This window comes from Drosophila innubila, chromosome X (assembly GCF_004354385.1).
Source record: "Drosophila innubila isolate TH190305 chromosome X, UK_Dinn_1.0, whole genome shotgun sequence".
Lineage (NCBI taxonomy): Eukaryota > Metazoa > Arthropoda > Insecta > Diptera > Drosophilidae > Drosophila > Drosophila innubila.
The window spans coordinates 13,175,177-13,201,319 of record NC_047626.1 but is presented as its reverse complement, the minus strand read 5'-3'; the positions used below and the strand labels follow the sequence as shown (position 1 = coordinate 13,201,319).

At 41.2% G+C, this 26,143-nt stretch overlaps 5 protein-coding genes across 8 annotated transcripts; 3 read left to right on the top strand and 2 right to left on the bottom strand.

Annotated features, from left to right (window-relative positions):
* The first annotated feature begins 163 nt into the window (after nucleotides 1–163).
* On the top strand, nucleotides 164–3,759 carry LOC117794285 (PHD finger protein 12). 2 transcript variants are annotated; one of them, XR_004618405.1, is made up of 6 exons: nucleotides 164–332; nucleotides 489–679; nucleotides 749–1,439; nucleotides 1,501–3,047; nucleotides 3,111–3,599; nucleotides 3,669–3,759. XR_004618405.1 is itself a non-coding variant. In XM_034634887.1 (5 exons), exons 1-5 carry the CDS (start codon nucleotides 285–287, stop codon nucleotides 3,301–3,303), a joined length of 2,670 nt encoding a protein of 889 aa, XP_034490778.1. In that variant the 5' UTR covers nucleotides 164–284; the 3' UTR covers nucleotides 3,304–3,759. The 2 variants fall into 2 exon arrangements, 1 of the variants encoding a protein (XP_034490778.1); XM_034634887.1 differs by having other exon boundaries at nucleotides 3,111–3,759.
* On the bottom strand, nucleotides 3,624–6,403 carry LOC117794289 (zinc finger protein 628). Its single transcript, XM_034634894.1, has 4 exons — nucleotides 6,136–6,403; nucleotides 4,946–6,021; nucleotides 4,572–4,884; nucleotides 3,624–4,495 (listed from the first exon to the last, which is right to left on the bottom strand). The coding sequence occupies exons 1-4, from the start codon at nucleotides 6,277–6,279 to the stop codon at nucleotides 4,280–4,282; spliced, it is 1,749 nt and encodes a 582-aa protein (XP_034490785.1). The 5' UTR covers nucleotides 6,280–6,403; the 3' UTR covers nucleotides 3,624–4,279.
* Nucleotides 6,404–6,523: 120 nt separating this feature from the next.
* LOC117794305 lies at nucleotides 6,524–7,418 on the bottom strand. The gene has a single exon (XM_034634912.1). It carries the CDS (start codon nucleotides 7,394–7,396, stop codon nucleotides 6,560–6,562), a length of 837 nt encoding a protein of 278 aa, XP_034490803.1. The 5' UTR covers nucleotides 7,397–7,418; the 3' UTR covers nucleotides 6,524–6,559.
* An 899-nt stretch (nucleotides 7,419–8,317) lies between these two features.
* Nucleotides 8,318–9,430, top strand: LOC117794310. The gene is made up of 2 exons (XM_034634918.1): nucleotides 8,318–8,596; nucleotides 8,728–9,430. The coding sequence occupies exons 1-2, from the start codon at nucleotides 8,552–8,554 to the stop codon at nucleotides 9,082–9,084; spliced, it is 402 nt and encodes a 133-aa protein (XP_034490809.1). The 5' UTR covers nucleotides 8,318–8,551; the 3' UTR covers nucleotides 9,085–9,430.
* A 600-nt stretch (nucleotides 9,431–10,030) lies between these two features.
* LOC117794281 (carboxypeptidase D) lies at nucleotides 10,031–25,615 on the top strand. Of its 3 annotated transcripts, XM_034634877.1 has the most exons (10): nucleotides 10,031–10,167; nucleotides 10,297–11,053; nucleotides 17,022–17,257; nucleotides 17,325–17,804; nucleotides 17,910–18,010; nucleotides 20,337–20,454; nucleotides 20,516–21,842; nucleotides 21,906–22,129; nucleotides 23,216–24,432; nucleotides 25,047–25,615. In XM_034634877.1, the coding sequence occupies exons 2-10, from the start codon at nucleotides 10,538–10,540 to the stop codon at nucleotides 25,223–25,225; spliced, it is 4,398 nt and encodes a 1,465-aa protein (XP_034490768.1). In that variant the 5' UTR covers nucleotides 10,031–10,167; nucleotides 10,297–10,537; the 3' UTR covers nucleotides 25,226–25,615. The 3 variants fall into 3 exon arrangements, with proteins under 3 accessions (XP_034490768.1, XP_034490767.1, XP_034490769.1); XM_034634876.1 differs by having other exon boundaries at nucleotides 10,031–11,053; XM_034634878.1 differs by lacking the exons at nucleotides 10,031–10,167; nucleotides 10,297–11,053 and adding an exon at nucleotides 14,530–15,739.
* Nucleotides 25,616–26,143: the final 528 nt, after the last annotated feature.

Here is a 26,143-nt window from a genome sequence, read left to right as displayed (position 1 = left end):
TATAACTCCTGCACCCCTTAAACGTTAAAATTTAGGTATGTTCTAAAATTTACGCAGCAGCTGCGTTTTGTTTTTGTCTTGACTAAATTCCATCGACTATCGATAGCACATTTGCACAAATGCAACAGTGCACTCGCTTATCGATATGATTGCCACTCTTGTCGATACATCGATATAATATCAACAACAATCTAACTGGCAACAAATACAACGCTGTGATTGGTTTTGGTTTTAACTCTCCTTCAAGCTAACAATTTTTGTTAACGAAAAAAAAAGCTGAAAAGATGTCAAAGGCCGACCAGGACCCAATTGGTTCGCTGAGCATAATGGAGGTGTGTATCAGCCGACAACTGTTTTAGTTTTGGATGATCTACAGGCTGCCAACGCGCCATTGGATACAGATACAGATGCAGAGATTACAGATACAGATACAGAAACTAAAACTAATAATGATTGTCTCCCATGTCTCTCCCCCATTTGGTTTGCAGCAAATCAAGATTCTGATTAAGCCGCCGCCCAACGAGGACGAGAAAATGGTGCAGCGTAACAGCAATACGAAGCATCCATATTATAGGCGTCCCGGCCGCGGACATAACCATGATTTATGCGATGCCTGTGAGGAGGGCGGCAATTTGCTGTGCTGTGACCGCTGTCCCTCCAGCTTTCACTTGCAATGCCAGTGAGTAATCGGATCATTCAAATCATTTGTGTGCAGTTATTGCTATAATTATTATTGTATTGTACTCAGTGATCCACCTCTTAGTGAGGAGGATATACCCAGTGGACAGTGGTTGTGCCATAGCTGTCGCATGGCTAAAGTTTCGCAGCCGGCCTGCTCATCCAAAGCCAGCTCCGTAGAGCGTGTGCCCTCGGCGGGCAGCGGGTCACGTGCCAATACGCCATCATCTGGCGAATTGGAATCCATACCGCTCAAGATACGTAACTTACGCAAGCGCAGCAATAGTGAACGGAATAGCACCGAGAAGTTACTATCCAAAATGCCACTGGCAATACAGCGCGCCCTTGATCCCAATAGAAAGCCGACGCCATTGGATGATGTTATACGCGCCGCATGTATGCTTAATCCCCAGCAGTTCTCGCTGCCACCCGAGCTCGAGCTGCATACGCAGTTCCCCGGCAATGGCAAGGTGCAGCCAGTACAACAGCCGCACAGTGCCGGAGCTGGGAATGGGCATGGGCATGGGCATCGTAAGCCCAGCAGCCAACGGCGCAGCTCCAAGCCATTTGAGTTAGACTCCCAAGGGCTGGTCCCATTGCCAGCTAAGACCTGCTTCTATTGTACACGCAGCTGTAAGCGGGCGCCACTCATCTCGTGTGACTATTGTCCGCTGTATTATCACCAGGATTGCCTGGACCCACCGTTGACCGCACTGCCCGCTGGCCTTTGGATGTGCCCCAATCATGTCGAGAATTTCATAGTAAGTCATTGCAATTGCACCCACGACTACTCGTACACGTACTTGATCCTCCACCTTACAGGATGCCAACATGACCAACAGCATTTCAGCAACGGAGCGAGTACGCTTGTGGAATCGTTTCCATCAGCCCCTTGACCATGAGAATGTTAAGATGGAGTTCTTCCGACGCGTCAATACCAGGCATCCGCCGTTCCGCATGAAGTTGAACATGCGCGCCCGCGCCCACATCGAGGTGCCCGCCATGGTCAAATACCACTACGAGCATCCTCCAGCGCTGCTGCCCTCCATGCGGCAGACATTGCGCTATGATCGTGTCAAGCGACGCAAGCAATTGTCCACCGCCGTTGAGGATATATCTAGGGAGAGCGTTACGGAGTCCTTGCTCAAGGATCTGGAAGCATTACGTTGTGCTCGTGCCAAATTTCGTGAGATTCAAAGGGAGCATGGCAATGTCGAACTCGATGGCATCAATAGCGACAGCGATACAGACACAAATGGAGCCGAACAGCAGCAGCAGCAGCAGGGGAGCAACGGTGTCGCTGTCACACCCACATTGACAGCAACAAAGCCGGAGACAGCTGAAGCAAATGAGCACAATGAGTGTTCCAAGCAACTGTCAGCGGCGGAGTCGGAAAAGCCAAACAACTGCAGTAACAACAGGGGACATCTGGAAATCAGCTACGAAGATGACGAGGATGAGTGCAAATCATCAAATATCATCATTGATGCGGACCTCTGTCATCTGGATGTGGACATTATTAAAAAGCTGGCACACCAGCGACTGCAGCAGCTAATCCTTGAGCATCCAGAGATTGTTACCCAGTACAAAAATCGCACTGCCGCCCGAAGACTCCGTCAGCTATCGGCAACGGCATCGGCGAGTGGCAATCAGAGCGCACTTCAAAGCGATTTGGCGCCTGAGGACATGCGACGCTTTTCGCTGCTGTTCACCAGTGAAACATCCTCGATACTTGCACAGAAGAATGTCAATGGCGCTGATGAGGATCCCATGATGGCGCTACATCCGGCGCTTGCCACAGCCGCTGCCATTGCGGCAGCAGATGCTGCCGCTGAGAACTATGCTCCCCGCGTCCGCAGCGATACGGAGAAGGCTTACGAACTTGCCTCACGGCTCGAACTGAAGCTGATGCAATGTAAGGTGCGGGCACGAGCAGTGCTAACACCGCTCGGCGATATGCTGGAGGACAGCCGATGGTTCACATCGCTTGGGCTGGATCACTCCATTTTTATGCGGTATCGCACACTCTATGTGGGTTATGGTGGACACTACACACCATCAACGACGCTGGCGCACACGGAAACGGTGGATCTTTCGGCCATTGGCTACTGTTCCCGTATATCGCCACAACACGCGATTATCTTTTACGATGAGTTCTCGAAATCGTATGAGCTGATCAACTACTCGGAGTTCGGCACCGAGGTCAATGGCCAGCTCTATACTTGCGATCTAACCGAGTACACGGCCACGCACGCCGGCAAGCGGATGCGACCTGATGACGCGGAACTCAAGCGGCGAGTCGATGATCTGCTCGACAAGCGTCGCCACATCCAACGTCAGTACGAGCCGAAGAGAGAAACGCAAGACAGGTTCGTATTTGAGGAGCTTGAGCTTGACATTTAACCAATCAATCAATGGAAATTCTATTTCAGACTGGCGCCAATTGTAAAACCCGCCTGCCGATGCCAAATTGGACCCGATGTGCCCATGGTGCCGGGCGCTTGGGAGGGATCCGCCGTACTTGCCCATGGCAGCCTGTTGCGGTTTGGTTGTCTCTCCTTTGTGTTCTCAGTTCCGTCCACGGATCTGATGAAGGAACGACGCAACAATGGACTGGCGCAGTAGTAACTGTTACCGTCACATTCATCCAATTCTCGTACTCGTATACTTCAACAATACATCAATCAAGAAGCACCAATCTCAGTGTGTGCGTTGCATCACAATGCAATACAAGCAGGAAGGGATAATTCCATCCCTTCCACCACAATACAACACAACACATACCCTAGAGTTAAAGAAGCTGGACACGATTCAGAACGCCTGGCGTCAATCAGAAAGAGACAAAGCGATAACGTGTGAGAGGAGAGGAAATGAGAGATGAGATATGAAATGTGGAGGACCACAATCAACCCAACCATTTGGTAACTGTTCATATTAACATTGTGTGTGTTATGTGGAACATTTTTTTATTACATATTTTTTATTACTAGATGTATCCATTTAAATCCCCATGGTTCTTTCTCATTCGTCTGTAGATACATATATAAAGATCATAACAAATAAAGTTGTAAGGAAATGGAATACGAGTATTGACAATTATTTTCTTCACTGGTTTTTTAAATGAGTCGTGAGCATTTAACTTGCATTTGTGTAAAGCAAATAAATAAATAAAACTAACATTAAGTTGGAGAAATGTTTACATTTATGTAAAATGAGAATTGAAATCTATGCACAAAAGAACAATTTGAATAATTCTTCATCGTCTTTATGTACTTACATATGTATATCATTGAGTTAGATGGTGTTGGTGCTCGTGGGGAAGAGGAGATTAAGCGGTGCTTTACGTCTAATAAGTAAGGCATAAAGGGAGGAGTATATAAAGTATATATGTACAATAGCATCTGCATCTGCATCTGGGATGATTCGTATTAGCCCGAAATACGTGTACAATAAGAATGAACATGGCATATACGTGTAAGTACATAACTATGTGTACGGCTAGACATGCTAAAAAGTAACTATTGATTATATAATGGCTGCTGTCGGGCAACAACGTTCATTCATTCATTCATTCCTTCAGGAGATTCATGTGCTTGCCACACTAGGAATTTGTGTTTGCTTCCTCCGGCGGCTGATCCGGCTGCGTTTGCTGCTCTGTGGCAACAGTCTTGGCCGCGTTTCGACTGGCACGTGAGCGTTCCCATTCGGGTTTGTGCTTCCGCTTGGTGTGATGATACATATTCGACTTGGAGCGGAATTCAGTGGGACAAAAGGCGCAGGTGTGCAGTTTAACGCCCGTGTGTGTGGCAAAGTGTTCCTGTTCGGGAGGATTTAAAAGAACATTTTAGAATTGAAGCTGAGCTGAGCATGAGCCAAATATTAATGTGGAATACCTCCAGATAGCGTTTCATCTTGAATGACTTTCCGCACACATCGCAGGCGTATTTGGCTTTGCTTAGGCAGCGATGATTACGGCCGGACAGCTCGCCGCAACTACCGCAGATGGGCATTTCCAAGCTGGTACTGGTCGTTGCCAACGGCGTTGTCGCTGCCATCCCACTGTGCTTATTGTGCAGGTGATTATTGAGAGCGCGCTGATTGCGCAGCTGCTGACCGCATATATTACACGTATACGGCTCAACTGCAGGTGACGCCGGAACTGTAACTGGAGCGGGAGTGGGAGCTGAAGCAGTAGCAGGAGTTGCACTGCAAAATATATATAATCATTAATATGAGAAAATATGGGAAATTGTTGATTCAGACGCACCTGCTTTGACTTGTCAACGGCACGGCTGCTGCTGCCGAAGTGCTCGTGCTAACAGCAGCTGCCATAGCTGCCGTTAGGAGCTGCTCCTGATGCTGCTGCATAATGGTGGTTGCCACAACAGCAGCCACAGCATTGTAATTGGCCAACATAAGCTCGTTCTCCTTGCACGTCTGCAGCTCAGTCTTGATGCGCTTCTCGTGCAGATCAGTAATAGCATCATTGCTGCTGTCCTCGCTGGCGCTGACGCTTTGCTCCGTGTGCTGCACTTTTTTGGGCGAATGCGTCTTGCGGCGACTAGCTCGTGTTAGTCGCTTGACTGGCGTTGGATGCGTTTTGGCTACCGTAAGATTAATTGCCTCCATGGGTTCGTTTTTAATGGTCACAATGCTGGGCGGAGGTATCTCTTCTGGAGTTGGAACTGGTGGAGGTACAGCTGCAGCTGGTGGAGGTACAGCTCTGGCTGCAGGCGGAACTGGTATTCTTATTTCGGGCTTTTGATCATTTATCATTACCAGCTCGTTGGGCGGTACGGTTATTGCATCGACAATCTTATCGTTATCGCCATTGACACTTCTTTGGATTTGAACGTTGTTGTTGCTGCTATTGATCTTGGCTGATTCGCGTTCGGCGCGAGCCTTTTGCCACTGGGTATTGTGCTTGGTCTTGACGTGGGTGTACATGTTGGAGCGACATCGAAAGGCCGTGTTGCAGTAGGCGCAGGCGATGGGTCGGTCACCCGTGTGTGTGGCCACATGCTCCTCCAGATAGCGCCGCATCTTGAATGACTTGTCGCAAAACATGCAGGGAAACTTGTGGGCTGCTGTTGCCTTGCCTTCATCTCCACAAGCGTCCGTCTCAAGGTCGGCTTCGGGTTCCTGCTTAAAATCGATTATGCTTGTGGTCTGCAGCTCGACATCGCCCTCCTCTGACCAGTTGACATCGCAGTCGATCTCCAAGAACTGACTGCACAGCGTCGTCTGTTTGTGCTCCACCAGCATCCAAAAGTTGTGAAAACTCTCCAGTTGCGCACAGCAATCCGTGCAAATGGACGTCGAAATGGCATCGTCGCGAGACAGCTGCAACAGCAACAGCAACAGATAGATGTGGGCAACAAATAGAAATAGAAATTAGTTAAGGCTATTGCACTTGATCGATCGATCGCTCGCTCAATCAGGGATCAGTTAACTTACACAGAGATACAAATGCGTTGATATCAATTGAACCAAATAGTTTTCCGGTATTGTCTTGTTGTCGTTGCTCTCGTTGTCGGCGGCAGCGAACAACAACACGGCGTTCTGCTCGTCTAATGTGTTCAAGCACAGGCGACAAATCATTTCGTTAACAAATCAATTGAAATCGAGCAACATTAGCACTACTTAGACATTTATTTTATTTTTATTATATTTATTTCCAAAGTTGCGGATGGATCTAGAGCTGGCAAAACAATCGATGTCGCTGCTGCTTATAATATCGATAGACATTTTTCTTGGTCCTATCAGCTATCGATATAAATCAGAGATATTTCTTGCGATATTACCAGCGATTGTAATAAAACTTAAATAAATATCGAAATATATTGTATTCAAAATGAAAACAAAAATAATTTTTCATATTTTATTTGATATTTGAGCCGTAGACAAAATATTGCATAGGAAATGCAATGGTTATTAACTCGCCGCCAACTAGAAGCACTTCATAATGATAATGATTATTGACTGATACCATGGCACTGGCTTTAAACGGCACGTTAATGCAATTAAATCGAAAATTTGGAAACTTTGCAAGTCCAGAAAGCATGTCGTAACCTTCCGTCAGCTTATTGGTCCACACGGAAACCGTTTCGAAACTGAGACCCTCTCGATAGCACAGCCTAATGGCCTCATTTAGGTTACGAAAAGTATTTAGTGTTATAATTGCCGAGGGCTTGTCGCCAAAATAGATTTGTGGGAAATCCAATACAACTATGGGAGATCTGGGCTTCATTCGACCATATAGCTTTTGTTTGTCTTGAACATCGAATTCTTCAATATACACGGTCTTACAATTCATGCGCTCTATCATCTTGAGTGTGTGCAAGAAATTCGGATGCTCTGGAATACGCTCATCCATTAGCTCCATGCGGGCACGTAGTCTCCGGATTAATGTCTGTCGCAATGGCTCCTGTACCAAAATGCTGGCAATCAGACCGTTACCAATGGGATGCTTTAAATCATTAACAACAGCATCGATCACTTGGTTAACGTTCCCCGATTCAAACAGGATCATTATCTGCGGAGCCACCCATTTTTTATGGGTGCCATCTTCGGGATAAAGGTACACATGTCGCTTCAGTAAATGGGCATGTATGTCCTCTACACCCTCGGTTATATTGGGTAATCCCTTAAAGCGCGGCAAAATGTCAGCATCCTCATCCTTCTCTGATTCACCCTGGACACCATGCTCATCAGCCATTGGGACACTTTGGATTTTGTTTCTTTCCCTACTTTTACCTATTTCTCAACAACTTTTATAGATTTGAAATAAATTTACTTGATATGTATGTATGAGAGAATATAAAAATACGAGTATGTTACGAGTATAATGATTGAACTGAATAAATCTTTACATATCCCACTGGGCCAAAGAAAGTTGCGGCCGACTTCCGCTTCCTGGTCAACATGTGTACAGTGTACACAGTCATAATTAAAATACTTACTTTCTCTGGTCAAAGTTGCCATTCACCGGATAACGAACATTCCCACAGGCAGACGACTGGTGGTGAGTTTGTTCTATCTTATTCAAGTTGAAGGTATACCAACTTACTCATGCACTTGACAACGCATGAAAGCATCCCTATAATATTTAAGTCATTGAAAAAATATGTGAAGATAAAAATTCCAACCAAAAATAGTGTTCATTGTTAAATATTCAGTGGTACTGGAAGCTAAAACAGTATTTTAACACTGATCCAAAAAATATACATTAATATACTTGAATTAATAATGAGCATTTTCTTTTTGAACAATAGTAGCGGTTTAGTGGTTTCAAAATTGGGAATCTTGAGCTCGAAGTATTATTAATTGAATAAAATCAACTTAATTTAAATTGGTTTTAGAAGGAATGGCAAATAATTTTTAAGGGGATTAGTGTTTGTGTTAGTGTTTTGTTGAAATATTTAACTAGCTTAATCATTTAAAAACTTCAGTCAATATAAATTTTTTATTTGAAAATTTAAGGGTATTTAAAGTGTTATGTGTCTGCGTTTTGATTATTGTTTTTTGTTTTGGCATTCAATAGGTCGTTGGTGAGTCGTCGTTGCCTTCGTCCATTTGCTAGTGACGGAAGCGGAAGAGCTAAATGTCAGAAGAGAATGTGTGAGTGTGTGTGAGTGTGTGTGTGTGTGAGTGTTATCCATGTGTATAAATAGCCGAGCGACCCACAGGATTCGCTTACATTGCGTGCTTTGCTTCGCTTCGCATAGACGTTCCAACTTTGCATACAGTCGCTGGGCAAGGCGCCTAAAAGTAGGCAACAAACGACGAATATACCAATTTGCGCAGCTTGCACAGACAGAGGACCAGTTAATAATTGTTTGCTCAAAGCATGTCAGGAAAATAGCACAGGAATATGGAGATGTCTGGATATCAGGATATAAACGCCTTGGAAAAATCGGTAAGCGCCAAAAGAAGTCAGAAACAAAGAGAGAGAGAGAGAGAGAGAGAGAGGGGGAAATAGAGAGAGGGATAATGAAATGCGTAGAAAATGTTGTAAACCAATTTACCCTCTTGCCCTGTTGACCTTAGGTGGCCAATGCTGGGTCACAGCTGTATACGATGGCCCACAAGCTGCATGCTGTGGAGCGTAGCTTGGATCAGACGGCCATGGAGCAAATGGACGAAATGGAGGTAATGGAGCTGCTCGAGTCTATGACTGAGGTGAAAAACGACTATCAGAATCTGCGCAAGGACATCCAGGAGGTGCAGCAATTGCAGCGTGACGTCAGCACCTCAATACGCTTTCAAATGAGCAACATGCAGCAGACCTTTCAGATGCTCAAGAAACGCATTACCAACTCCCAGCAGCAGCAGAAGAACCGTCGCCAACTCAGAGTACAGCGGGATCAGCTACAAAGCACAACTGTGACAGCCAACGAGCATTGATTTGTGGCAAATACTCGAATGTTAGTGTGGGAAAGTGGCATGTGGTGCAGTGGTATTGATCCAGGCGGGGGATATTATAAATTGACTCCTTAAATTATTATTATTGATTTTGCATGCGTTGTATTCTGTTATGTTTACTCAATATCTATGACCTGCTGGGAAAGAAAGAGAGAGCGTGAGAGAGACAGAGAGTGAGAGTATAGTAAATGTAGAACCTGTTGCAATACAAACATACGAGCACTTTTGAAAACCTACATATGCACATACTTACGTACACTGAAATCGTGTCAAATTGTGGGAAAACCAATCTTTTTACCATTATATACATATGTATATGTATAAGCAATCAATCTCTGTACGTGTACTACAAGAATATCAGAAGCAACACCAAGCTTTTATACTTCAAAAACCAATCCTATAACAAATACCTATACTCGTAACTATGTATAACTAGACGTACTCGAACATACACATATTGATGATGGTAATTGTAGAGAACAATTCCTGCAACTCTAAATACTTTATAATGCAAATCCAAATGTCTGATACATTTTGAAAAGAATGCACTTCTTCAAAAATTTGCCTTAACATAACCATATTATACTAATTTTTGATATATACACGTTTTAATATTAACCTTAAGCTCATCATTTCTATTATAATGATAGGCAAACGCAATCTTTTTTGTTTTTGATATATGTTGTTATTAAATTGTATAAGCAAACAATGCAAAGCACATTAAAACAATAAAAATAACATTATAATAACTGTCTTTTAATTGCGCGCAATAATAGATTTGTGATGTGTTCGCCATACGATTGTACGCATATCGATATGCGCAATGCTCATCATTAGTAAGCTGAGCGATAGTATCGATAACTGCAACAGTTGTTTCATAGCTCTACGTCGCGGTCGGTTTGCACTTTAACTATATATGAATATATGTATAAATATAAATATATTTTTATGTTCTGGCTATAATTAAATAAATGTGTTATTTTCGTTTTTAATACAAAGAAGCAGCTAGTTGGGCTAGCTAGTGCGTGGTTAGTGTTAGAGTCTGTGTTGTTGCGTGTCTCAAAGGTAAGTTCAGAGCGGCTCTTAAGTGCACGTCATCAAGCCAGAGCCAGAGACAGAGGCAATCGCCTACTTTCAGTCGCCAGTGCAAAAGAAAGCAGTCATAACAAGTATTAATTGTGGTGGATTTCCAAGCAATAGGTGTTTAGTGCAGTTAACAGTGTCCGAAAATTGCAATCGGTTTGCATATCGCATCGAAATCAAAGAAAGTGCTCGCATAACAATTATCGACTGGTGCAACAAGTGCTTGCGATCTCCCTCGCTCCCTCTGTCGGCGTATCTTTGCGAATTCGCTGCGCGGCGCGGGCGCCTGCGCCTACGCATTTGTGTTGTTGTTTTTGTTTTTGTTTGTGCTGCTTACGTGTCGCGTCGCGAGATGTACGTTAGTGTTTACGTACTTGTGGTCGGCCTAACGGGCTGCCTCGTCGCCGCCAGTCCACGGCCGAATCCAAACAGCACAACCCCAGCAGGCGTTACCGTCGAGGCCGCACAGGTCGAAGTTATTGACCAAGTCGAGAGCTTCTTGGATAATGCGCATTATCTGAGCAATGAGGAAATTGGTCAACTCTTTGCTCGCCTCAGCAAGGACTATCCCACACTGGCCCAACCCTATGTCATTGGCAACACAATCCAGGGGCGTCCCATGCACGCCCTTGCCCTGAATGCGCCTCCGCCCCCGCGCGAAGGCAACAGCGGTGATCTGCTGCGTCCCATGGTCAAATTGGTGGCCAACGTACAAGGCGACGAGACGCTCGGTCGCCAAATAGTGCTCTACATGGCCGAATACTTGGCCAGCCGCTACGAGACGGACAATGAAGTGCAGCAACTGCTCAACACAACTGAAATCCATTTCCTGCCCAGCTCAAATCCGGATGGTTTTGCCCTTGCCAAGGTGAGTCTCCAGCAAAACCCTTAACATACTACACGTATTAATATTTAATCAAAGATTGATTGAGATCATTCCATTTTATATGATATGAAAACTGACTTGACTTGAAGAGGAATTAATAACATCAAAAGATTCTCTTTAGTTTTTGACTTTTTCACTTTTTCCAATTTGTATAAAATGGGAACAATTCAATCTTTGAACAGCTGCAGATTAATGTTACCCATGAAAAAGTGAATGTACTCGTGAATACTTGCATAGTGTGTATTGGGTATTGGGTGTGTTGGCTGATTCATTTTGTGACTTGAACCTTTCGGTATATTATTATACGAGTATGTATATTATTAAATCACTGCCACTATAGACTGTAAAGAAGTACGACTCGTATGTATTTATTATGATGACCCATCTATAAGAAATTAAACGCCCTTTCACAACTCAATCGAAACTAAACCGTGGCATTTCACATCACACCTGCTGCGTGAAGAGAGCGAGAGCGAGAGAGAGAGAGAGAAAGAGCTAAGATCAAGAAAAAGAGCCAACTGTTTTCTGATCCAGTTTTTAACTTGTTTGGGTTCAACGTAGCACGATTTTCTAATTAGTAACTGTAGATCACAGAGAAGCTAAGTGCTTTTGTATATATATTTATGTATGGTATTTGACATCGAGAGATTTTCAAGTGATCCATTTGAGAGCTCTTTAAAATTTAAACCTATTCAGATAGCTTAAGTAGTTGCTTTGGAGGCAAATGTTTACACTTTGTTTGCATTGAGCAGTTACTACTGGTATTTAACATTATGCTGAGTGAATGAATATGAATGGCATTTTTATCGAGAGGAAAATATTTGCTATAATTGTATGTCTGCTGAATAAATGGTTGTATTTATAATCTGCACAGCAAAGTTCAAGTTCATTTACGTTCATTGCAAGTTTTCTGCTTAACAATTTTCGGTGTCTCATCATATTGTACACTTAACAAAATTGTTGATATAATTTTTGTCTTTATTGTGAATTTATTTGCCAATTAAACAAACACATTTAAATATTATTGCTGTATCAGTCTCTTTAAAAAGTTTCTTTGCTAATATGTATATATGCGAACCTATACTTACATATGTGTGTAAGTTTGTCAGAATTTTTTAATAAATTATTAAATATTTTTTTACATTTGATAGTTTTAAAGCAAGTATTATTTTAGCTCAGACACACTGTACATATGCAGCTCCAAATGAAATCAGTCGACGTCGACTTGTCATTTTTAATAATGAATTTCTCAAAGATTCCGTAACGAAATCATGCAACGTTCCTTATTCCTTACCCATAGAACATATAAATTCCCTAGGAATTCCTTGACATCTAGGAAAGAGTCTTTGACAATTTAATTTTGTTAAGATTTTGATATGTAGTAATTTTAATTGCTATCATTTTATTTCACACTGAATTTGAAAAACACTTGTCAGCAAACAAAAAAAATTTCAGGAACACCGAAAATTGCTTTTCATTTTTATTTTATTTTTTTTTTTTTTTTTTTTTTTTTTAGTTTTTATTCTATGAGGAAATATATAATGTTACTTATCATTTATTTTTCACAGTGCAAGCTTATATATGTATCTTTCATGTAACGCAAGTCAAGCAGTGAGAGTTCATAAGACACTGCTTTTATCTCTGCTGTCTTATCATTTATATGTGTGCCTATTTGGGTATTATATTAAGCTTTTTGGAGGGAAGATAGCCTATTTCTTTGCATACGAATATTTTGCTGTATATTCGCTTCTTTATCGCATTTTGTGTAGTTACCAATTAATGGGCCATTAACACAACTCGGAGTCTTTAAAATGTTATCGCACTATCGAACTGTGACTAAATTTTTAACTGATGTGGCATTTAAGTTTAGAACTTCGATTGGGGAATGGAGTGCAGCATGTGAATATACAGAGTGTACTCGTTGTTATGGATAGAACCACTTGGATTCTATTATTGGCATTATTTCAATGGTTGCATGATTAGATTATGCTTTTCAATTCTTTTTGATTTAGCTGACATTTTTATGACTACCGCGACTATAAATAAAGGCCAACTTAATGTTGGGTTTCAGTTAATCTGCGCAATGCCTGACGTCATGTGTTGCAACAAATAGTAATTACATGTAGTACATGAGAAGAGAAACTGGTTTTGAAGACATGGAAATAACGACTTTTCGACGATGACAATTTCAGAGCGAAGAGTCTTAAAACAGTTTCTTGCAATTTGAAACGCCCCGTACTCATAAAATGTATTTTCCAAGGGGTATATTAGAGACGTGTGTACAAAAAGCTAAAAGTAATCACATCTATTGCTAAAGTTTGGTTTTTGGGCCTTTTTTTAAAGTCCAGTTAAAATAAATCAAAGAGATATTTTATATCGATTTACTTAACATGATTCAGCTTCAAGAATGGATCAAATTCAAGGAGTACAAAATAAATACCGCAAAAATCAATGAATTAATGTTTTCGTGTACTTTTACTTCTCTATTTATTAGTTGTGAGATTTTTTGATTTTGTAACGAATAATCCTAAGAAATCATACTTGAATAACACGGTATCTTATGGACGACCTCTCCAAGCAATATCACTGTGTATTACCTCTTGTAGCTCTCCGTTTTTTTTTTTTTTATGTATATTCTTAACCCAAATTGTATTACTGAGTTTTTTTTAAAGTTAACTGCATTTTTGCAAGCATCGAGGGTCGGATGATAAGTCATTGCTCTAGGTAGGAAAATTCTAATTTTCTTAATCAAATTGTATTTTTGATGAGTAGTGTAATGGTTAAGTTTTATCAAGTACGGTCACACTTATTAAATTGGTAAAATTTTTAATTGATAACTTTGCAAATCAACAAAAAAGTGGAAAACCGTTGGATAACATGAGCTAATATAAAATGAAATAATGTGATATATTTACTTAGGTCAATAGCTCATCAGACGACTCTCGTGCTCCATGTCATATACAAACATATGTTTAGCATATCGATCTCCAGTATTTGTATGTTATAATTCTAGAGTCTAGACAGCTGTTTAGTAAAGATTGATAACAGAATATTCTGAAAGATTGAGAATTTTCTGAAACTGTGATTTTTTTAGATTTGAGCTTTAATCGTAAAAGAAAACCACTGATAAACTTTGGCCTTGTTCCCGTGTGAATAAACAGCTGGTAATCTAAGTTGTCAGTATAACACCAATAACGAATTGATAAGAACGTAGTAAACATAAACACACACAAACAAACACGCTTATGTGTTGTTATTGGGAGTAAAGAAATTTCTTGGAAATTCAACCCACGTACAATGTTATTGTTATTGGAAAGGCCGCTGTGACGTCACACAGAGCGTAAGTGTTATCGATTTTTATGTAAGCTACGTGTATAATAATATCCTTTTGGCTTATGACACATGTGTGACGTGCGTGGGAGTCGCTTCATGACGATTGAAATGTAACACGCCGCGTCGCGACTTTAGCAGCGCCGTTAGCAGCGCTGCTATAGAGGCTTTTGCGCTCTCTTGCTCTGCCACGCTCTCTCCTTGACTGACTGGCGCAGGCGCCTCACTTGCATCTGGCAATGCCGCCCGCACTCCGCACAGTCTGAATAGATGTGCGAAAACTGAAGCCGCTCACAAACAAATGCGTGCAAATAACATGTTATAAAACAAAACAAAAAAAAAACCCAAACCAAACAAGACAAATATTGAAATAAAACAAAAGCCGAAAGCTATTAATTTGTGCTTAAACGCAACGTTGTCGCCACAATGTGGCAATAACAAAAAGAAAAATCAAACCAAAAAAAAAATAAATAAATAAATACAAGCAACAACAACTCGTGACAGACAAGCGCAAAGCTTCGACGCGCTCTCTGGCGTGTGTAATTTCCCTACAATTATCGCACGTCGTCGCTCTTAGCAGCAGTAGCGGTTGCTGCGACAGCGACGCCGACAGCGGCAGCGACAGTGGCAGTGGGACAGCGGGCGGGCAGCAATGGCTTAAGGCCAATCAACGCAGCAAATTTTCAAACAGTACATTTTTTGAAGCTGAGCTGAACCGATTGGAGCTGCTGCACAACAACAGCAACTAGAAGAAGAAGAAGAAGGGAAGAAACGCTTGACGCTAAAGCTTTATCTAAAGCGGGCAATTTGATTAATTTGCACGCCAGTGATAACTAGCGAGTAGCGACAATAATCTAATATCGAACGGCAACCAGTTGAGAGAGAGTTACACATAAAATGCAGTGGATTGTAACGGTGTTGATGCTGTCGATGGTACCGTTAGTCCTCGTCCAGGGCTACGTTATCAAAGAGGATGAGAGCTTTCTACAGCTGCCACACTATAGCAGCCAAGAGCAGCTGGAGGATCTGTTTGCTCGCCTCGAGAAAGCGTATCCGGAACAGGCGCGCGTGCACAGTCTCGGCCGCTCTCTGGCGGGACGCAATCTCCTGGCCCTGCAAATCTCCCAGAGTACGAGACAACGGGCGCTGCTAACGCCGCCCGTCAAATACATTGCCAATATGCATGGCGACGAAACGGTTGGCCGACAGCTGCTCGTCTATTTGGCCCAGTATCTGCTGGGCAACTACGAGCGGATTCTGGAGGTCGGACAGCTGGTCAATACAACCGACATCTATCTGGTGCCCACCATGAATCCCGATGGTTATGCACTGTCCCAGGTATGTTTGTGTATACATATGGTCCTGCAATTTCATTTTAATCCTGTCACCTGTTTGCGTTTTTGCCTGGGAAAAATCAATACGAGTACGATTGCGATGACGATTACGATTACGATTACGAGCACGAGCACGAGTGTATGTGACATTTTACGACGTATGCCACCCACACAGCCACTGTTGTTGTTGTTTTCGATGCCTGCTTTGACGTCGTCGTCGTCGTTAGGGACCAATTCTCTCTCTGTCACATTAGCAACATATGAATGTATGGCAATTGCCACGCCCCTTTGTTGTTAACATATTGCAAAGCTGGTTGCTATTGTATGATTTACTGTTTTATGTATTTGCGTTTTATCGGTTGGGCTCCAGTAAACTCACGCACACAAAAGTACTTTAGGTACACACATTCCTAATTACATACACATATGCATGTTATCGATATGCATTTGCAATCGATGTGACTTAGAATACGAATGTGAGTAAATGTGAGAGTGTATGTTGTTGTTTTTATTGTTGAGCGAGCTTCATCTGCGTGCCTGCATTCATTTGCCAAAGCTCTCTCTCTCTCTCTGTCTGCCTGTCTTGCTATTTGCACTCTAGTCGGCAATTACTGCTTTGTAAAGTTGCTGTAGAAGCTTTCAAATAAAATGTAAATACTGTTTTATCTTCACTCTTCTCCCTGCAATAATGTCATCACTTTAGTGGACCACTTTGCGTGATCGGCCATTGTGACTAACCTACATTTGTAAAATAATGAATTCAAATACACGCATATACATACATACAAGTGTGTATGTTCTGTGTGTTATCAATTAATTTATTATACAACAAAAGTCAGCCAATTGTCTTTCTTCTCTATCAACAAAATATATTTAATTCTCATTTCGATTAGTTTACTTTGCATGTGATCGATTGACAGTTGTTCCAATTAGAAAATTGTTTGTTTTTGCACATTGTTTTGCTTCGGATTGGAGGAGCAAGCAGTTGAATTTTAAGGAGACTTCGTATTGCACAACTGCTTGATCGCTCTTATGCTCTCTCTTTGACATTCGCTCTCTGCATACATTGTTAATAATGTTGTAAGCGCTTTGCGACATGGATGTCATATTAAAGACAAGTTTGGTCAACTCTTTTAGACACATGCGCAAACTGAATTCCAAATTGCCTACATAACAATACAATAATAAATAAAGCCAGTCAATACATTATACATATATACATATGTAATTCACGTAATCAAATCAGGCAACTCTCTTCACCCTCACTCTCTCTTTTGTTTTTGCAGGAGGGCAACTGTGAGTCTCTGCCAAATTATGTGGGACGCGGCAATGCAGCGGGCGTGGACTTGAATCGTGATTTTCCGGATCGCCTGGAGCAGCAACATCTCAATTATCTGCGTGCTCCGTCCCGTCAACCGGAAACCGCCGCCTTGGCCGAATGGATTGTGAGCAAACCGTTTGTGCTTTCCGCCAATTTTCATGGAGGTGCCGTCGTAGCCAGTTATCCGTATGACAACTCTCTGTAGGTTGAACGGCTTTTGATTCTACTGATTAATGAATACTGATTCAAATTACTTTCACATTTTCAGCGCCCACAACGATTGCTGTGAGGAGAGCCTGACGCCGGATGATCGCGTGTTCAAGCAACTGGCGCACACGTATTCTGATAACCATCCGATAATGCGACGTGGCAACAACTGCAACGATAGCTTCGCTGGCGGCATCACAAACGGTGCCAATTGGTATGAGCTGTCCGGTGGCATGCAGGACTTTAACTATGCATTTAGCAACTGCTTTGAGCTGACCATCGAGCTGTCCTGTTGCAAGTATCCGCCGGCAAGCAGCTTGCCCGCCGAATGGGGACGCAACAAGCGGGCGCTGTTGCAACTGCTGAAGCAGGCGCACATTGGCATCAAGGGTCTGGTGCAGGATGCCAGCGGTTATCCGATTGCGGATGCAACCATTGTTGTCTCCGGTCTCGAGGATAAATCCATACGTACCTCAAAGCGTGGCGAGTACTGGCGCCTCCTTACGCCGGGCATCTACAGTGTCTATGCGGCGGCCTTTGGGTGAGAGCGTGAACATCTCAACTCGATTGAAATGCATCCATTTATCTCTATCTGTATCTGTAAATGTATCTTTATCTTTAAATGTATCTTCATCTCTGATTTCAGCTATCAATCGAGCGCACCACAGGAGTTGCACGTGACCAATGAGAATGTGGAAGCCTTGCGTGTGGACTTTAAGCTGTCTCCGGTGGAAACCAACTATGATGGTATAAGCAGTTATTACAATCCATATCTTCTTAGGCACTAGACGATGTGTTGCATCTCAGCGCTGTCAACGAAGACACCAACACCACTGTCATCGTCATCGACATCGCAGCACCGCTAAAGCCATCGATCTATCGCCGATCACTAACTGATTATTACTGACATTGTACCACACTAAATATGTATATGCTGCATCTCTGCATCCAAGTGCACGCCCACAACGCCTACTTACACACACACGCACACACACACACGCACACACATATATGCTCTCACACACACACATTTTCCTTATGCATTGTTTTTTGTTGCAGCATTTTTCCATTTCGTACTGAAATTTTAAGTTTTATGTTTACATTAAGTTATTTTACGCTCCTATTTTCTTTTTTTCTTTTTTTTTTTTGGTACTACGCACATGCATATTGTTCTGTCTCTTTGCTTACATTCTCACATTCTGTCGCTCTTTTCCAATTACGAACGAACACACACAGACACAGTCACAAACTATATATCAATTCGAACGAAATTTATATAAAACTATATACAACATTTTATTTGTACATATATATGCCTACGATACATACACACCAATGAGTTATATATACATACATACATATGTAGGTATTTTAAAGGAGTGCGTTACTTGTAGAAAACCCTACCCACTCGAGCCATACAATGGCCTAAACCCCCTCTCAATTATACAAAAATATACATATATACTATATATGAATTATGTATTTAGTAGCATATTCTAGAAAAGAAGCTAATACCATGTGTAAAAAATGATCTTAACCCCACTTATACAACTTTATAACAATGCATATAGTACATGTTACTAACTAAACGGCCTAATAGGACTTATAAATATATATGTATATGTCTTATCTATTCATATATAAATATAGTATGTATATCATATACCAAATTCAAGCAAAAATTGTTAAACTTTATAGAATCCTCAGCGTGAGCAACCAGAACGTCTGAAAAATTGTTAACATATACTTACATATATAGAAGATTGACAAACCCAAGATACAAGCAAATCGAACAAATAGTAATAATAATCATTGCATAATTAATAATGGCATACATACATATATAGAGAAAACTCTTAAACAAGAACAGGTAAAATAAAATTTTTGATTTTTGCTTAGTGCGTTTTATTTTCATTGAAGTATACCCATCCTGATCCTAGATCTGATCTTGCATCCGGACTGAACCCACAACATCCATTTGCCATCCATCTTTAAAGATAATATTATGTTTCCTATAAGCCAGATTAAAATCTCAATGAATTTTCATCTACCTGATAAAATTACGATTACGAGTATATTCGAAGAATGTAATTTATTATTCTCTTTACTATTTGAAAAGTATTATTATTAGATATCCGTTGGTCGTGGATAAATTGTTCACGCAGTCCAGTCCAGTTCAGTTAACTGGTTCGCACAGACTGTACTTATTTGTTAAGTCCTAAGTTACTACAACTGTTACGTACACACATACATACATATACGAAATGTAATCATTTCTCAGGGTTTGCTGTAGTAACTCGATACATATAAGCATGTATGTACATACATATAGTTAGACAAGTAATTGTTTTGTCAAAAAAAAAAAAGAATTGAAATATTTTATTTTTGGGTCTTACTGTTATTTCTTATTTTATAATAGATCCTGATAGTTCTTAGAACAAGTCAAAAACAGTGAAATGATAACATCCATTGGACTTAACTAAATTTGTAAATTTATGTTTGTCAAAACAATTACGTGAAGTACTGTATACATATGTATTAATGCAAAGTTTGCCAGTTAACTAACTGGCTGTGAGCTCAACATAGTTAATATTTATGCTCTCTTTAACTTTATCTCTTACCGTTCATTTTTTCCTTTTAAACAAATAATTGAAATAAATATCTATTAAAACAAAAACTTCAATTGATTAATTGCTTACGTCGCTCGATCAATTGTTCAACACATTTCGCATGTCAAACACGTCTGTTTATCGTTTATTTTCGGTTTCGATTTCAATTTCGAATTCGAACTCTGTTTCATTCCATATAGTTTTCTTTTTTTTTTCTGCATTGCTTCTTCAAGCTTTGAACCGCTGCACTTGGCTTTGGTTGTTGTCTTGGCTTAGCTTTAGTTTTATTATTTTTTAAATAACATTCTTCATTTTTGTTTTGTTTTCATTTGTCATTTGGTTTTGGTTTTGGTTTTGGTAATTTGCATTGCATTTTCCACGCATCTACTCTCTCATACGATCTCACGCTCTCCGCTCTCGCCACTTACTTCACTCATCTCTTTTAAACTCTCTCTTTAATGCAGGCAACTTTCGCAAACAAAAGGTGGAGCGAGCAGAGCCGCCAGAGCAGCTGAAGGAGAAATACGATGGATTTCTAACTCCCACCAAGTTCGAGCACCACAATTTTGTGGCCATGGAGAGGTGAGTCCTGAATTGTTGTTGTTGTTGTAGCTGATTAGGTAAACGTTGATTTCTCCGTCAGCTTTCTAAGGAACATGAGCGCCAGTTATCCATCGTTGACGCGTCTCTACAGCATTGGGAAGAGTGTGGAGGGCAGGGATCTGTGGGTGCTGGAGATATCGACAGCACCGGGAACACATGTACCCGGTGTGCCGGAGTTCAAGTATGTGGCCAATATGCATGGCAATGAGGTTGTGGGCAAGGAGATGCTCCTGCTGCTGACCAAGTATCTGCTGGAGCGCTATGAGAATGATGAGCGTGTGACACGGCTTGTGAATGGGACACGGATGCACTTCCTCTACAGCATGAATCCCGATGGCTATGAGATATCCCAAGAAGGGGACCGAACCGGCGGACTTGGACGTGCCAACGCCCACAATGTGGATCTCAATCGCAATTTTCCGGATCAGTATGGAACGGATAAGTTCAATAAGAACACCGAGCCGGAGGTGGCAGCCGTCATGAACTGGACTCTATCGATACCATTTGTGTTGTCCGCGAATTTGCATGGCGGCTCCCTGGTGGCCAATTATCCATTTGATGACAACGAGAATGACTTCAATGATCCGTACTCGCGACTGCGGGATGCCAGCATCAGTGGCCGGAAACTCAATCCCACCGAGGACAATGAGCTGTTCCGTCATCTGGCGCTCGTCTATTCCCGAGCACATCGCACCATGCATCTGGGCAAGCCGTGTGCTCTCTTCCAGAACGAGCTCTTCAGCGATGGCATCACCAATGGCGCCCAGTGGTATAGTGTGACCGGTGGCATGCAGGATTGGAACTATGTGCGGGCTGGCTGCATGGAGCTGACCATTGAGATGGGCTGCGACAAGTTCCCGATGGCCAAGGAGCTGCCGCAGTACTGGCAGGACAATCGCGAGCCAATGCTCCAGCTGATCGAGCAAGTGCATCATGGTGTGCACGGCTTCGTGCGCAGCTCCATTGGCACGCCCATTGCCGGAGCCGCAGTCGGTCTCAACGGTGGCAATCACACCATCTACAGCGGCACCTTTGGCGACTACTGGAAACTGACGCTCCCCGGTCGCCACAATGTCACCGTCCTGGGCGATGGCTATGCCCCGCTGCGCGTTGAGGTGGAAGTGCCCGCGGTGGAACCATTCGGGATGCGCCTGGACGTCACCCTGATGCGCGACGATCCGCAGCACTGGGCCTCCGCCAACGATTTCCGCATCATCGAGAATGTGGTGAACACCAGATATCATATCAATACAGAGGTTCGCAGTCGACTCGCCGAGCTGGAGAACCAGAACGGTCAGATCGCCAGCTTTGGCTATGCGGACAATGAGTTCAGTCGACACTTCAACTACATCAAGCTGACCTCCAATGTGAGTGGTCAACTCTAGCTCCAACTCCTTGCCAGTTTTAATTCCAATTCGAATCCCTTGCAGGTTGGCGAACCGGAGGAGCACAAGTACAAGCTGCTGGTGGTAAGCTCACTGTATGATACAACCGCTCCGCTGGGCAGGGAGATAATGTTGAATCTGGTGCGACATCTTATCGAGGGTCACAAGCTGCAGGATGCGTCTGTCGTCCAGTTGCTGCAACGCAGTGTCATCTACTTTTTGCCACAGACTGAGAAATTCCCCGATATCTTTCAAATGTACAATTTCAAGTAAGTTAATCCCGTCCATCATTACTATATAGTATTTGACAACTAACTCCAAATTTAATCATGATCTGGAAATACTTCTGAATATGGTTTATTAAGCGATCGTCTAAGCAATTTGACAATCCTTTCAATATATCCTCCTCTATTTGGTCCGATTCTCTCTCAATATGAGACACATTAACAAAATCAAGAATTCACTTGACTCTCACATGAAAAGTATGATATATATGAATATGAAATTTTTACACAATATAGAACAGGACTAAAATGATATTTCTGCATCAATAACTCAATTATCGTGGTTATTTTTGAGTTATAACAGTCTTAAAGTAAATTAGGGGCATATATTTATATTTTAAATATCTACAGAAAATAGAATTTTCCTGCATCATATTAATATTAATCTTTTACATCATTATACATATAAACCTACTAAATCGCATCAATATCAGATATATATAACGGTATTTGCAGTAATTTTTAAAATTCCGAACTACTGCAATGAATATTTATTTTACTAAGGCTATGAACCATTAAAATTTGGGAAAAGGTTTGGTACAGTGGTTCTAACCTTCTAACCACTTAAGTTCAGTTCACAATACAGTTTATATACCCCTGAACCTAAGGTTTAGTTCGAACCTTAGTTCTATTTGAAACAAAAAAAAAAAAAAATAATAATAATTTTTATTGCTTTCAGTTATCCTTAATTTTGAAAATAAAAAAAATTTGTAGATTACAAAAATTTCAGCTTATTAAGCAAATTAACTCAGTTTTATGATTGAAATACGCATTATTATTCAATGATTTTTGTTCGAGGTCTGAAATAGTTGCGCCATATTCGAAAAGCATGAACTTAATGTAATTATTTATTTTATTAACCGAACGTATGTTATTATTTAAAATCAGTGGTTCGGATTGGGTTCGGAAAGTAAACAATTTCAAAGGTTCGATACAAAATCGGTTTGCAGTCTTGATTTAAATTGAGAAATGGGTATCTGGAATTTATTATACAATTTTATTAATTATATGCAAATTAAAAGACAATAAATAAATAAATTAATGAATAAATGCAATCTATGATCCGCATAGCCACTCCGTTTGTGATCCCGTGATGCCCGACGAGCTGGCCGAGCGCATCCTGAGTCCCGAGGCGGAGACTTCACGGGATCTGCTGCTGCAGTTCCTGCGCAGTGAGCACTTTGATCTGATGCTGACATTCAGTGCCGGCAGCTCGGAGCTGAGCTACCCCAAGGGTGATTCCATTCTGGAGAAGTTCGCCCACAGCATACAGCGCACGGAGTTCAACTACTCGCCGCTGCAGTGCAGCACATCGGCCACCCGGCAATTGCATCGCGAGACGACCGAGAGATTGACCAACCTGTTCTACAAGCTCTATAAGATTCCCATGTTTACGCTGGGATTATCCTGTTGCCGGATGCCGGCGCACCAACAAATCGCCTCCGTGTGGCGCACCAACATTGAGAAGATTAAGAACTTCTTGGGCCTGGTCCAGACGGGGATCAGTGGCCTGGTGCAGAATGAGAAGGGGCAACCGTTGCGGGAGGCATTTGTTCATCTGTTGGAGCACGATAGCATCTACAATGTGACACGGAATGAGGCACGGTTCCAGCTGATGCTGCCCAAGGGTCTCTATGGCCTGGAGGTCAGTGCACCCAATTATGAGTCGCAGATCATTAAGGTGCAAGTGCAGCACGACATCGTCAGTGATCTGGGAGTGATCAAGCTGCACGGCTTTACGTTGATCCGTGGCGAGGTAACCGAACTAAATGGCCAACAACAGAGTGGCAGCGTCACCAGCATCACGGGCGTTGTTCTCGACGATGGCAATCATCCCATACGCAATGCCAAAATATCAGTGATTCATCCGACGGGACTGACGCACCTGCGTAACTTCACCAACAGCATGGGTCAATACTATTTGAGAGCAGTTCCCGTGGGCGCCATAACGCTCAAGGTGGAGGCGCCACGTCACTTTGAGGCCACACGCGACATACGTCTGCCTCAAGGTGGACAGCCGACCGAGAATGTTGTCTTCCATCTCAAGTTCAATGCCCATGTTTTTGGTCTGCCACGATTCCTGTTCATCATTGTCGCCAGTGTGCTGATCATTGTGGGCGTTGTCATCTGTGTGCTGTGCGCACAATTCTGGTTCTATAGACGCCATCGGGGCAAGATGCCCTACTACAATTTCTCACTGTTGCCCCAGAAGGGCAAGGAGCAGTTCGATCTGGACGAGGATGCCGGCGATGATGGCGAAACGGAGCTTTTCCGTTCCCCAATTAAACGTAAGTGGAATTTAGATGGAATTTCGATTTAGATTAGAGTTTTATAAGTTTAGAGCTGAAACTAATCCATTTGAAGTATCCTGGAAACAGCATAAACTTTTTTTTTTCTATGCAAAAAACATTCATGAGATGAAAATTAAATTTAAATTTCCTTTTTTTATTCTAAAAATTTGAAAGTTGAAGCTATTTTTTAAGTTTTATTATAAAAATTTAAATCAGAAATTGATTTTCAACCGATAATAAAATTAAAAATTATTATTCAGTTTTTATAAAAAAAAGTCTGAAAACTAAAACTTATTTTTCATCATACAAATTTAGGTTATAAATTTAAAATGCCACGAATAACCAAAATAACAAAACTATCTATATTTGAATACCTTTTTTTTTTATTTATTTATTAAAATAAGATACTTTTAAATAAAAAAAACCAAATATTTTTTTAATAACTTTTATAACTTAGATGAAAACTTAGAGTTAAAATTAATTTGTATGATAAAAATTAGTTCTTATTTAACAATTCTTGTTATAATCGTTACGGTCCCTGATTTAGTTTGTTTAAAGTACATTTCATCACTCACTTTCTGTCTCTCATTGTCTGTTTCCGTAACTTTCAGGTGGCATGACCATTCAGCCGTACTTTGACGAGGATCAGCTGGAGCGTATACTCCATACGGATGACGAGGACGAAGAAGTGGTTATGGACTTGGAGCCACAAATGGAGATAGATGTGGCCGAGGACAGCGGTGATGAGATTGTCATGTTGCACAATCCTAAGAATCAACGCAAGCATTAAGGAATCAACCAGCAATTGAAACTTAAAACAAAACACACACACACAACACAACAAAACTGTGATTCAAAACGTTTTCAAAAACCAATCGCTCTTTTTATAATATTATAATGATTATAATTTTTTTAATTTTTTTTATAAATTGTCTTTACTTTTTTTGTTTGCTATCTTTGCTATGTACATACATATATACATATATCTATATACGATCAATCAACAGCTTTATATACGACAAAACGATATGATGTTGTGGCGAATCTCTAGGAAACAATTTTCCTGATAAGATATATGTATGTGCTGTCCAACACCGTAACTGTAACTACTTTTAAGACTGAGACTTTTAAACTAACATTAACAAGCAACAAAATAAAATTAAAGAAAAACATTGAAAACAGAAAAAGAAGACGACAAAAGCAAAAATATACACACATATTCCATGTGTACTTAAGAGAAGCAATCTTAAAAACATTCCAGGTCAATTTATTGGCAGATAAAGCCTTAAATTAACATATAATCCATAGACATATATGTGTACTGCAAATACATATATTGTATATATATATAGAAGATATTAAAAGTTAACAGTTTTCCATATTTATTTCAATGCAATATTATTGTGCAATGCTTGATATTATTAAGTGTGAACGCACCCTTCTTAATATCTTTCTATACAGCTATAGTAATGCACGATTTTAAAAGTACATACATTTATACAGAGCACATATGCTAAACATATTCCAAATGGTGCACGTACATACATAAATGTACATATATACAACTAAGTAAATAAGAAGTATATAGAAACATTATATTGATAATTCCAACCAATTTATAAATGTATAAGTTTAATATGCACGATTATCTAAATAAATACAAGTACCTTATCACAACATAAAAAAACTAAATTAAAAATAATATTTT